General features: G+C 37.4%; 2 protein-coding genes and 1 long non-coding RNA gene across 3 annotated transcripts in view; 2 read left to right on the plus strand and 1 right to left on the minus strand.

Annotated features, from left to right (window-relative positions):
* slc44a2 (solute carrier family 44 member 2 (CTL2 blood group)) overlaps nt 1–5783 on the plus strand; it is an 11776-nt gene extending 5993 nt beyond the window's left edge. Inside the window, exons 8-17 of the mRNA XM_016510375.1 lie at nt 372–455; nt 600–712; nt 1073–1204; nt 1705–1804; nt 2038–2130; nt 2276–2360; nt 2502–2764; nt 2856–2950; nt 3169–3234; nt 4401–5783. Of these exons, the coding sequence (XP_016365861.1) occupies nt 372–455; nt 600–712; nt 1073–1204; nt 1705–1804; nt 2038–2130; nt 2276–2360; nt 2502–2764; nt 2856–2950; nt 3169–3234; nt 4401–4924 (1555 nt within the window). The 3' untranslated portion in view covers nt 4925–5783. The remainder of the gene's footprint in view (nt 1–371; nt 456–599; nt 713–1072; nt 1205–1704; nt 1805–2037; nt 2131–2275; nt 2361–2501; nt 2765–2855; nt 2951–3168; nt 3235–4400) is intronic.
* Nucleotides 5784–5908: 125 nt separating this feature from the next.
* The window catches only part of LOC107706693 (coiled-coil domain-containing protein 151-like), a 9940-nt gene continuing 3856 nt past the window's right edge, over nt 5909–11992 (plus strand). Inside the window, exons 1-10 of the mRNA XM_016510495.1 lie at nt 5909–6772; nt 7078–7187; nt 7292–7369; nt 8473–8643; nt 8728–8829; nt 9088–9213; nt 9343–9465; nt 9807–9956; nt 11012–11172; nt 11338–11494. Coding sequence (XP_016365981.1) covers nt 6676–6772; nt 7078–7187; nt 7292–7369; nt 8473–8643; nt 8728–8829; nt 9088–9213; nt 9343–9465; nt 9807–9956; nt 11012–11172; nt 11338–11494 — 1275 coding nt within the window. The 5' untranslated portion in view covers nt 5909–6675. The remainder of the gene's footprint in view (nt 6773–7077; nt 7188–7291; nt 7370–8472; nt 8644–8727; nt 8830–9087; nt 9214–9342; nt 9466–9806; nt 9957–11011; nt 11173–11337; nt 11495–11992) is intronic.
* On the minus strand, nt 7016–8790 carry LOC107706695 (uncharacterized). The gene is made up of 3 exons (XR_001636174.1): nt 8717–8790; nt 8401–8614; nt 7016–7166 (listed from the first exon to the last, which is right to left on the minus strand). It is a non-coding gene; the product is annotated as an uncharacterized LOC107706695 (long non-coding RNA).

Below are 11992 nucleotides of genomic sequence, written 5' to 3' on the forward strand. Positions count from 1 at the left end.
GAATAAAAGTTACGCCTTCTTTCTTTGCGTGAACATTTGGGCGGCGTTATGCAAATCTTCCCACATCGTGACGTATAAACATGTGGGGGCGTGTTAGAACGAGCCGTTTTAGGTAGGCGTGGTTGACTCCACGAGAGCTTGTAACACTCCAAAGAGAAAGGAAAAATTTAAATCGCATCATATGACCCCTTTAAACTGGCTTAACTTGGCAACTTGCTGAAATAATTTTATTTCAGTTAAAGATTTTTTTTTTTCAAGTAACGATAATATAATGGGATATAATAATGCTGAATATCATTTAGAATATCATGTGGTTACATTGAAATATAATCATATTGATTATATTTAATGCACATTCGTATTTTTTGCAGGAAATCCAATGTTGTGGTTGAGGCCCGGGCGGTAGCTATGAGGATCTTCGAGGACTATACTCAGTCCTGGCACTGGATACTGCTGTAAGCATGTGATATTCTAGGTTCATTTTATTTCCTCTCCATTCAGTGTTTGGTTATGGCAGTCTGATTTAGTGTTTGTGAGTTCTAGTGTTTACTAGATGAATTACACTTGCATTGATCAAATCTCTGTGCGGTCTGTTTCAGTGGCTTGGTGATCGCCATGCTGGTCAGTCTGATGTTTATTCTCCTCTTGCGCTGTCTGGCTGGAGTCATGGTCTGGGTTATGATCATTATGGTCGTCATTGTTATTGGATACGGTAAGGGTTCTTGTCTTGTCTACAGCTCTCAAATAACATTATGTTTCTCGTACATGTTTATCCTAATTACCAAACACTGTCTACTTTTTCTGTTTAACCTTAACACATTTATACTTATACTCTAAAATCAAGAGAAAATTAATTAAAAATATATATATTTAGCTTCAAGAGCTTGAAGTCTGCTCCTGGACGTTTTATTCACTGTAACTCTCATCATCATCATCAATGATGATTTTCATAAGATTTCCATTACTGTATTGTAGTAATGTCATACTTCACTGTATTACAGAAAAATAGTGCAATATTACAAAGAATTTGTATATATTTCATCTGTTTATCTCCTCTCCTCATTCTCTTCAGGTATTTTCCATTGTTACATGCAGTACGCCAGTCTGAAAGGACAAGCAGGTTCTGACGTCACTATCAAGGATCTAGGTCTACAGACAGACTTTTCTGTGTACTTACAGATTCAGCAGACCTGGCTTGCCTTCAGTGAGTTTTTATATCAGTTATGTCACTTATTTGCAATACAAAAATGAATGCACGGCCATTCAAAAGTTTAAGATAAGTACGATAAGGCTGCATGTATTTGATCAAAACTACATTAAGAACAGTAATATTCTGAAATATTATTACAATTTAAAATAATTGTTTACTATTTTAATACATATTAAAATGTCATTTATTCCAGTAATGGCAAAACTTAATTTTCAGCATCACTACTCCGGTCTTCAGTGTCACATGATCCTTTAGAAATCTTTTTTTTTTTCACTTTGATTAATTTTATGCATCCTTGCAAAAATAAATATAGTAATTTCTTTTTAAAAGTATTACTGGCCCCAAACTTTTGAATGGTAGTGTATACATACATATTCAGTAAATAAGTGATCAATTTGTGCACTTAAATGAACCTCAATATGTACCTGTTTTCTTTGTCACCTTTAATTTTCATTACATTCTACTGTGTCCTGTCCTCTTTTATCGCCACACAGTGATTATCCTGTGTATTGTGGAAGTGGTCATCATCCTTCTCCTCATCTTCCTCAGGAAGAGGCTCCTCATTGCTATTGCTCTCATCAAAGAGGCCAGCAAGTCAGTCTACTTTCTTACTGTAGAGCAAACCGTGTTTTTAGACTTGTTGCTGGCGTTGTTTGGTCTCATATTCCGTATTACTGCTTTCTTTAGGTACTCTAATAGCATTAGCAGCTAAACAGCAGTGTTATCCTCAGTGTGATGGATTAACTGTGGCTTAAAGTCATGAAATAATAATTAGGTTAACTGGGAGTGTTAGACAGGAAGTCCTAATAACCACATCTATTTTTCAGGGCCATCGGTCATGTGATGTCATCACTGTTCTACCCCCTGCTGACCTTTGCCCTACTGTCTTTAGTCATCGCATACTGGGGCATCACCGCCGTGTATCCTAAAGAAAATAATGCAATCACATCATAAAAAATAGACATAGGCATCACTACCTTATCATTACCTTAAACACTGTAGTTTGAAATGTTGATAACGTGAATTTGGTTTCACGGAAACATGATATCCTTAACTATTGATTAGGTTTTTGTCAACCTCCAATGAGCCAGTATACAAGGTTTTCAATACAACCGAATGTATGTATTCCAGAGACACCTGCAACCCTGAGGTTAGTGTCTTTTTATGCTAATTTTTATTGAATTATGTTGAACAGTAGTGTATGTCTTACTAGTTATAGCATATTTTGCAGAACAATGCTCGATAAATGCATATATTTTATAGAGTTGCATTGATTTGATTCTCTCCACAGACTTTCAACAGCTCAAATATCACCACTGAATGTCCTGATGCTGAGTGTCTGTTTGCGTTTTATGGAGGAGAGACGTTATACCACAAGTACCTGATTCTGTTCCAGTTCTATAATTTATTCCTCTTCTTCTGGTGTGCCAACTTCGTGACAGCATTGGGCCAGGTCACACTGGCAGGGGCCTTTGCCTCCTACTACTGGGCCTTCAAAAAGCCAGACGACATCCCAGCTTTCCCTGTCTTCAACTCTTTGGGACGGGCCCTCAGGTGTGTGACGAGAGAAATAGTTGCCAGTTTTTAGCACACTTTGCAATAAATTACATTTTTGTATGCTCTATATCACACACTTATTTTTCAGGTATCACACTGGCTCTCTTGCATTTGGTTCCCTCATTCTTGCCATCGTTCAGGTCATCAGGGTCATATTGGAGTATGTGGATCAGAAGCTGAAAGGTCTCACTACTTCAGTGTTTCCAGCTCAGATTTCTTTTAATTATCTTAAAATGTATTTTGATCTTGATTCTATCTCACGTTTGGCAAATATTACATGCTGACTGACAACCAAAAAGTCTAAAATACATCAAAGAAATAACTGGGAAGTAATTATGGAATACTTCATCCATTGCTTTCTGTCTGTTATGTGCGTTTGAATCTTGATTCGCTTCCTCCAGGTGCCCAGAATAAATGTGCAAAATTCCTACTCAGCTGCCTAAAGTGCTGCTTCTGGTTGTATCTCGGCCAAATATTGTCCTATCCTAATAAACCTTACATCAATGGAAAGCTTATTTATTCAATCTCAATTTCAAAAAATTGACCCGTATGACTGGATTTGTGGTCCAGGGTCACATTTATGTTATATACCAGATCATATATAACCATATGTGACCCTGGACCACAAAACCAGTCTTATGTCGCTGGGATATATTTGTAGCAATAGCCAAAAATACATTGTATGGGTCAAAATTATTGATTTTTCTTTTATGCCAAAAATCATTAGGATATTAAGTAAAGATCATGTTCCATTAAGATATTTTATAAATGTCCTACTGTAAATATATTAAAACTTAATTTTTGATTAGTAATATGCATTGCTAAAGACTTCATTTGGACAATTTAAAGGTGATTTTCTCAATATTTTGATTTTTTTTGCAGATTCCAGATTTTCAAATAGTTGTATCTCAGCCAAATATTGTCCTATCCTAACAAACATCCTACCTAACAAATATTGTCCTATCCAAACCATACATCAATGGAAAGCTTATTTATTCAGCTTTCAGATGATGCATAAATTTCAATTTCGGAAAAATTTACCCTTATGACTGGTTTGTGGTTGTGACCCTTTGTGGTCCAGGGTCACATATATACCATACATATAAGTTATATACCATACCATCATATAACCATATATACCATACATATGTTTTTTGAGAGTGTAGAGAAAACCGATTTTGTCATCCACACTGATTCATAGGAGTGGGCAATCACTGCTCATTGCCATTTCCATGGTAACAGCGGCTTATCTGATTGGTGGAGCTTTTTCAGGACATAGGTTATGTAATTCTCAATTGGCTATTAAACACGTTTTTTGAAATCACATTTATGGCTTCTACAGAAGCACATATCATTGTTTCCTCAGAGCTCATGGTTTGTCTTTAAGGCATTTCTGTATGGAGAAAATGACTGGGATTTTACTTGTGGGACTCACTGTTGACATATCTGCATATCACAAATGCTTACAGGGGCTTTTGGCTTGCTTCATGTCTAACCATTTCCTTCTTTCTCTCTCTTTTTCTCTCTTCAACATGATTTTGTCCAATCATGTCCTTGTGCTCCTTTCCGCTACGTGCTTTGTCAAAACACTAACATTTCAAAATAACCATCACACGCAAATAAAAAACTCAAGGTGAAGATCTGGAGAGAAATGACGGTTCCTCCGACAAACCGTTTTTCATGTCCCCCGAGCTGCACCAGATTTTGTCAATTGAAAAAAGCACAGAGGAAACGGACCGTGCCGATGTACCCGTCGTACAGGTGCAAGCCGAGGAGGAAATCCCGCTGCAGGAGAATGGAGAGGTGCAGCTTAAAGAGCAGGGCGTCCTAAAGCAGGAGCAGGAAGAAGAGACACCACTAAACCAGGAGATGCACATTGAAGTGCCGCCCCAAGAAACACAACCTCCAGAGGCACCCGCAGCCGACGAGGAGAAACCCGAAGAGCAGGTTACAACGCAAGAGCCTGAACCGCCACAAGTGACCCCAAAACAAAACGGACCCCAAGAGGTGGACGCTGAGGACAAGGAGGAGCAGGTGGCCCAACCTCAAGCAGAACCACCACAGGCCCAGAACCAACAAGAACAGGAACCAGAGGAACCGAAGCCTCAAGAAAACGGACCTCAAGAGAGCGAGACCCTGCTCACCCCTCAGGAGTAGCTGGACAACTGAAGGTGGAGTCGTTAAACGTTTCAGAGAAGCCTACTGATTTGGGAACTGGTGCACTTTGGTGGCTTTGAGAAGCCATTAGTATACATCGGAAAGTACCTCCTTCATTCGCGTCATAATGTTTACTCAATCAATCAATTTTGAGAACTGTCTCTTAATCAATAATCACTGGTCATAATGAATGGCATGACACAAAATTGGACAGAAACAGGCTTGTACTCGAAGTATGAGCTGTTTGATTGACAACTGGTTATGTGAACCTAAACCCTATTAGATATGCCTACATAGCACTTGTAGAATGTGACTGTGTTTGTGTTTTATGTAGAACGTTTTAATGTAAGGACATATAAAAGTGTAATGTAGGTGCTTGACTTGTGCCTAAATATCGTTACTTATCAATGTCTTAATCATACTGAAGAATGCAAAAAGATTTTGCAGCATCACTATGTTTACAGCAACAACAACAAAAAAACATCTGTTTACAGTGATACCAGCCAAGACCAAAACAATGTCATTTTGTAAGAATTTGTGCAAATGTATTTGAAAATTGTGTTAATTTTATGCCCTAATTTGATAATTGTATGATGCAGATGAACAAAAAATTTAAAAAGTGCCACCGAAAGCAAGTCAACTTAAAAACGAATCAATCAAAGAAAGAAAAAAAAATGTAACACCCTTCTATTTTGGTCTGCTGTGACTGGTTATTGTATCGACAGATTGCAACCTTTTCAATGCCTGATATTTGTCGCTGTTTGCTACTCTGTTGCCTCTTTTTCTACCTCTGTGCTTCACTTTTCTCAATCTTTGCATGTTGGTAATGTGATCTCCCAGTGCTTTAATAAATCGAACTCTCTCTTTGTTGAGATCTCAAGCCTTTTTTTGCTTTCAAGGCACTGCTACTATTGTTGCCATTTATACTTTTTGGCACATGTTTCATGTTAATTCGTGCTATTTTTTGTCTCAACCTAAATTATTCCAACAGTGGAGGATCTGGAACGCAATGATGGCACAGCGGACAGACCATACTTCATGCCAGAGAGACTGCTCTCCATCCTCAAGAAGTCCAATGAGGGGGTGAAAACAGTGGACTAAGGAAAGAAGGAAAGATTTATAGAGAAACAAAGAAGTGTAGGGACAGAAAAATAGAGATATTTGCCATACTTGCACTGATTTTATAGCTCAGGCACCAGTGAGTAATACCAGTCATTACAGCCAAAAGTGTTACATATTTGTTACTTTTGTTTTTGCTTATTACATGGGTTTGTATTTGTATACATTATGCTTTATTAGACTAGGCACAACTGTCCTAATATCTTTTTCAGTTTCCTTTGAATGTCTCTGTTACTGAATTACTTTAAATGCGTTAGGCCTATTCTCCTGATGACAGTTAATGATAACCATTTTTATACCTGACAACGTTTGAATATAATGAAATTTAATTTTGATATGTTTCTGCAGTGTTTTTCAGTGCGTCCATTTGACGTAGCCATTTTTGTGTTACTACTTGTATTGTTTGTTGCGGAGTGTAAATAATTCTGTGACGTTGGGAAGAACTAATAAATATTAATTAGGTCAAGAACGTAATGTATTATTTTCCGGGGCGTAATGGTACGTAACTTAATATTCATGAGACAACGATACTTAGTTCAGTTACTAGGCAACCAGTTGACAACACAAACGAGGCTCTTGTGGGCAAGGCTATAGTGGGGAAAGAAATCCATCTATAAACACCAATATAATAAATGTTCATAAAAATGCCCGCCACGTCTGTCTCAGAGGACATCGAGCCCCCTACCCATGATGAAATTTCGGAGCTCCAAAGAAAAATTCATCTTCTGAGTAAGTTTTTATTGTGGATTTCACCGTTTAAGCTGAAGCGGTTAAATTGCGGAAGTAACGTTAGTGGAGTAATGTTTCCATTGTTTTATTATTATTTTCATCATTAATTATTTATTCTCGAGGATGCAAGCAGTCAACTTGGAGTTATTGAAGTGGTTTTGTAACGGTTTAATACCTTTGTATTAATTTTAAATGAAACAAAGAGCTCAATAAAATTGTTTACAGAAATTTAATGTTGCATGACATTACACTCAACTTCACATTTTGCTCGATGAATGGTTGTTTTTCCCCCCACTGTCCACTAGATGGAGACTATTCGATAGCGCATATCGAAAACTCTCAGTCTGCCAAGAACATAGAAACTATCCTGCAGCTGAGACTTGGGAATGCAAACCTGCACAAGAAACAGCATGAGGTCATAAAACACATAAGTAATATTACAATTAAGCCATCATTTAAAGTATAGGTTTAACATATGTATTGATATGTATTGATGCATCCATTGGTCATGGTGTCCAGGGAGATGAACAAGTTATCAAGGATGCTTTTCTAGGCCATGGGATGGAGAAAGAATCTTTCAGGAACATGTCTGTAAAGGTGAGGTTAAATGGTTCGCCCAAAAATGTAAATGTATGCCATCCAAGGTTGTTTCTTCGTCAGAACAGAAATTTAACAGTACATCACTTGCTCACCAATGGATCCTCTGCAGTGAATGGGTGCCGTCAGAATGAGAGTCCAAACAGCTGATAAAAACATCACAATAATCCACAAGTAATCCATATGACTCCAGTCCGCAGTAAAAAGCTGTGTGTTTGTGATAAATCCATCAAGACATTTTTAACTTCAAACTTTCTTCTGGCTAAAATACGAGTCCTCTATCTATAATATTGCTTTCCCCAGTAAAAAATTGTCTCATCTGAATCAGGAGAGAAATATTCAAAGATCAAGCACCATTTAAAAGAAGAAAAAAAAACATTCCAAAGCAGGTGTTGGCAGATGTTGATGTGATAAGACTTTTCCACTGGAGAATGAGTTATGGATTATGGACTCATATTTTGGCCAGACGTGACAGTTTAAATTTAAAATACCTTAATGATAAATTTGTTTCTTACAAACAGCTTTTTATTTCATTAGGTGTTAATTGATGGACTGGAGTCATGTGGATTACTTGTGAATTTAGACTCTCATTCTGACGGCACCCATTCACTGCAGAGGATCCACTGGTGAGCAAGTGATGTACTGTAATGGTAAATTTCTCCAAATCTAGCCAAACAAACTCATCTACATCTTGGATTGCCTGAAGGTGGGTAAATTTTAAGCACATTTTCATTTTTTGGTTGAGACATTTCTTTATGGAAATCAATGTGTGGATGATTCAAGAAGTACTTAAAAAATCAAATTACAAATATGTGGAATATTTATGAAACAATAACTGAATGTTTTGGACAGTACATTTCTTACTACAAATAAAAAGTGAAATAAAAAATAAAATATAAAAATGTAATGTTTTGTACAGTGTTTTTATTTCAGTTATCTATTTCAGTTATTTACTTCAAATTAAAAATAAAAAATAAAAAAAATTCACTGCTGGCAAGAGCCCGGTAAATAGCTCATAGTTACATAATCACCTGCATATAATTTGTGGTCCAGAAAGTTGTTTTAGACTCTCCTCACTATTGACAGAGGTCTTTGTTGTGCAGGCAGCTCAGACGGTGCTGAAGAAGCAGGTGTGTGATCAAATGAAGAAGCAGAATGCTATGAAACACACCACTCAGACACAGAGGCAGCATTTAGAGGACTTGAAGTTCCTGATATTTAAGCCACAGAACAGTAGTCCTTTGCCTGACACCCAGAAAGGAGAGGAGGAAAAGGTAGAAATTGTCTTTTTGAATGAATATTGATGAATCTTAAAAAATATTTGTCCAAGATATTATTATTGTGTACCTGTTGTACAGAAACTGCGCATTCTGGAAAACAGTTTGGAGAAATCACAGCTGAAATACCATGAAGCAGTGCACATAACGCGAGGATACAGCAAGCTGAAGGAGCACCTACAGGTATCGGAGCAGCTAAAGACACAGCACAATAAACCCACAATGTTGTGTATAAAGCACGATACCTCATAAAGGTAATGGGAAAAAAGAAACCAATTATTTATGCAATTATTTAAATATGTTACAATATCATTTACCGTTTTTACTGTATTTTTGATCAAATAAATGCAGCCTTGGTAAGCATAAGAGACTTTCAAAAACATTAAAACATCTTACCAATCCCATTGACGTTTCTAATTATACTCTGTTCTGTTTCTTCAGGAAGAGAGTCTTACATTTCAACCTCAGCTGGACAAGATGGAGACAGAGGTCTATTGGCAGACACAAGTGCTCAGAGACCTACAGGTCATGAACAACAACGTTCTCCTGTTCAAGGATGCAGCCAAGGTAAAGACAAAGCATTTAATGAATAATTGAAAAATGTAATGAGATAATAAAGCATATGTGTAAGTATGCCAAAGTAAAGGTCATCCAAATATGATGCTGATAGTAATGTGTGTGTGTGTGTGTTTTCAGGCTGAGCTGCAGCTTCAGGAGGAGCAGGTGTACCGAGAGCGCAGAGAAAGAGAGAAAATCCTCTCCCGCTACAAAAAGCAGGCGGAGGAGAGGATGGATCAGGCAGAGAGGATGAAGAGAAGAGTGAGCATCATCTGCTGCAATTATATCTACAGCAACTATAATACAGCTAGCAATGCAATACTCTAATAGCATAAAAATATGTGTTATACTCAAAGCGCTTCTCATGTGAAGTGCACAGGAGACTGCAGTTCTCGCAATTGATGGTGATAGCATGTTGCTTAAGCTCACAACCCAAATATTGGTTAAAATACTGTTTTTTACTACCTTTAATAATTATAAGTATATACCGGTATATCTTTTTCAACATTTATTTTTGCCTTCTCTGTTCGGCCAAAAGTAAGTCTCTTAGATCGTTTTTGTCAAGTTTAACCAACCGTCTCTCCCCCATCTGACACATCCAGCCCCAGTGGGTGTCCATGAACCCTGATGAGCTGAGCAGTGAGGCCCCGCGCACTCCCACCACAGTAGGAGAGGAAGAAGAAGAATCCATCTCTACTTTTGAGGAAGCTTTCCAGCACGCCAAAGAGGCCACTGGAGTCACAGACTCACAGGTGAGGGCAGACAGTATTAACCCTATGAAGTCTACTGTATCATATATTTGATATACAAACTTATCAACATGATCAAAACTTTTTTATATTGATAGTAATATTTTACAATGAACACTTGATGCAACTTAGGTTAACTTCCATACAGCACTTTTTTTTCTTTTTTTTTTTGAAAAATCATGTTAAAATGGGAGTAACAAATATGACCCATTAGGCTTTTGAGGATTGTATTGTATTGCATTATGTTTTAAAACTAAAGAGCTTTTAACATAAAACTAAGCATTTGAATAACATCTTACTAAGTGACGTGACATGTGGCCAAGAATGGTGACCCATACTTGGAATTAGTGCTCTGCATTTAACCCATCCAAAGTGCACACACACAGCAGTGAACACACACCCGGAGCAGTGGGCAGCCAATTTTGCTGCGGCGGTGGTGGGAGAGAGTGCTGTACATTCACTCCCCCCACCTACAATCCATGCCAGTACGAGACTCGAACCCGCAACCTTTGGGTTACGAGTCCAACTCTCTAACCATTAGGCCACGACTTCCCACTAAGACATATCATTGGGAGAAACAGACTGAAAGCTAATATTTATATCATTTTATGTAAGTAGTCTGTTATACTGTTATAAAGATCTAATTGGTTTACTGTACATTACGAGCTGTCAGAATTTTTTGCCATATAAATATCAGGAATGCACTAAATTGCCTCTAAATAAAACTGAGGTGTTTTTCCTCCTTAAATATGACCTCCATATTCTCACTATATCATACTATATGAGCCATAACAGCCTGATGTATCAAATATGATACACAGCAAAAACACATCAACAAACTTAATTTAATATTTTGTCTAAATCTTCAATAAACTTCTATTTAAAAAAAAAAAAAAGATTGTTTTATATGACAGGCTTTACAGGATTAAACCCATAAAGAGTACTCTTTTTTTTTAATTTACCACCTTTAAATTGTTTTAAATGTATATAGATTCTTTATGTTCAGGTAAGAAGTTCTTGTGTTGAGCAATGTTTATTCATGATATCTCTTATAATAGGAAATAGTGGACAGGTTTATCTCTCAGGGAGAGACACAGGAACATTTGGAGAAAATGAAGGCTGAAAATGAGAGAATGCTGCTTGAACTGAAGGAAGAGAGGAGTATGTCACAGACTCAGTATCAGGATGTAAAATACTCACGAGAAACTGAATTCTCAAGGTGAGAGCAGACATTGTCTATGTTGTATGAATACTGCGGTATCACTTGACACGCTCTGTTATTGTGACTGAATGCTCTGGTCTAACCATTACATTTTCTCAATGGCATGATATAATAACTTTATTGTCATCGGTTAGCTCTCTAATTCTCTTTTTGATTGTTCAGTGTCCGACAGATCCTGCAGGACTGTGAGCATGACTTGCAGCAGGAGCAGCAGCATTGTGATGCAGCTAAAGATGGCCTGGAGAGACTCACACATACACTAAACACTGTCAAAGCAGGAGTGCAGCAGCTCAGTGACAAACTACAGCCCATACCCCTGGTATTAATGAATTCTGTCAAATCTGTTAAACATGCTCCACAAAACATGCCTTTTCGTCACCTGGGTAATGATGTGTTTTTAATAGAAGGTTTCTAAGAATTTTAGATTTCTATGTAGTTTCCTAGAACTTAAAGGGGTCAAAACTTTTTGTTCAAACTTGATTTTCTTCCCTGAGGTCCATTTATAATGTTAGTCAAGGTTTCTTATTACATTAATAACGGTTTCATTTATTTGCAATTTATTTGTCCTTTTCCACCCTCTCTGACCCTTAAATCGAAACAGGCTGTTAGCGAAAGTACATTTAAAGGGTTAGTTCACCCAAAAATGAAAATTGGCTTGTGTTTTACTCACCCTCGAAGCATCCTAGGTGTATATGACTTTCTTCTTTCAGACGAATCCAGTCGGAGTTATATTAAAAATTGTCCTGGCTATTCCAAGCTCTATCATTGCAGTCTGCGGGTGTTGCAGTTGAACAGTCCACAAGTTGTCAAATAAAGC

The sequence above is a fragment of the Sinocyclocheilus rhinocerous genome, unplaced genomic scaffold (assembly GCF_001515625.1).
Source record: "Sinocyclocheilus rhinocerous isolate Xijiao unplaced genomic scaffold, SAMN03320098_v1.1 scaffold1285, whole genome shotgun sequence".
Taxonomy (NCBI): Eukaryota; Metazoa; Chordata; class Actinopteri; order Cypriniformes; family Cyprinidae; genus Sinocyclocheilus; species Sinocyclocheilus rhinocerous.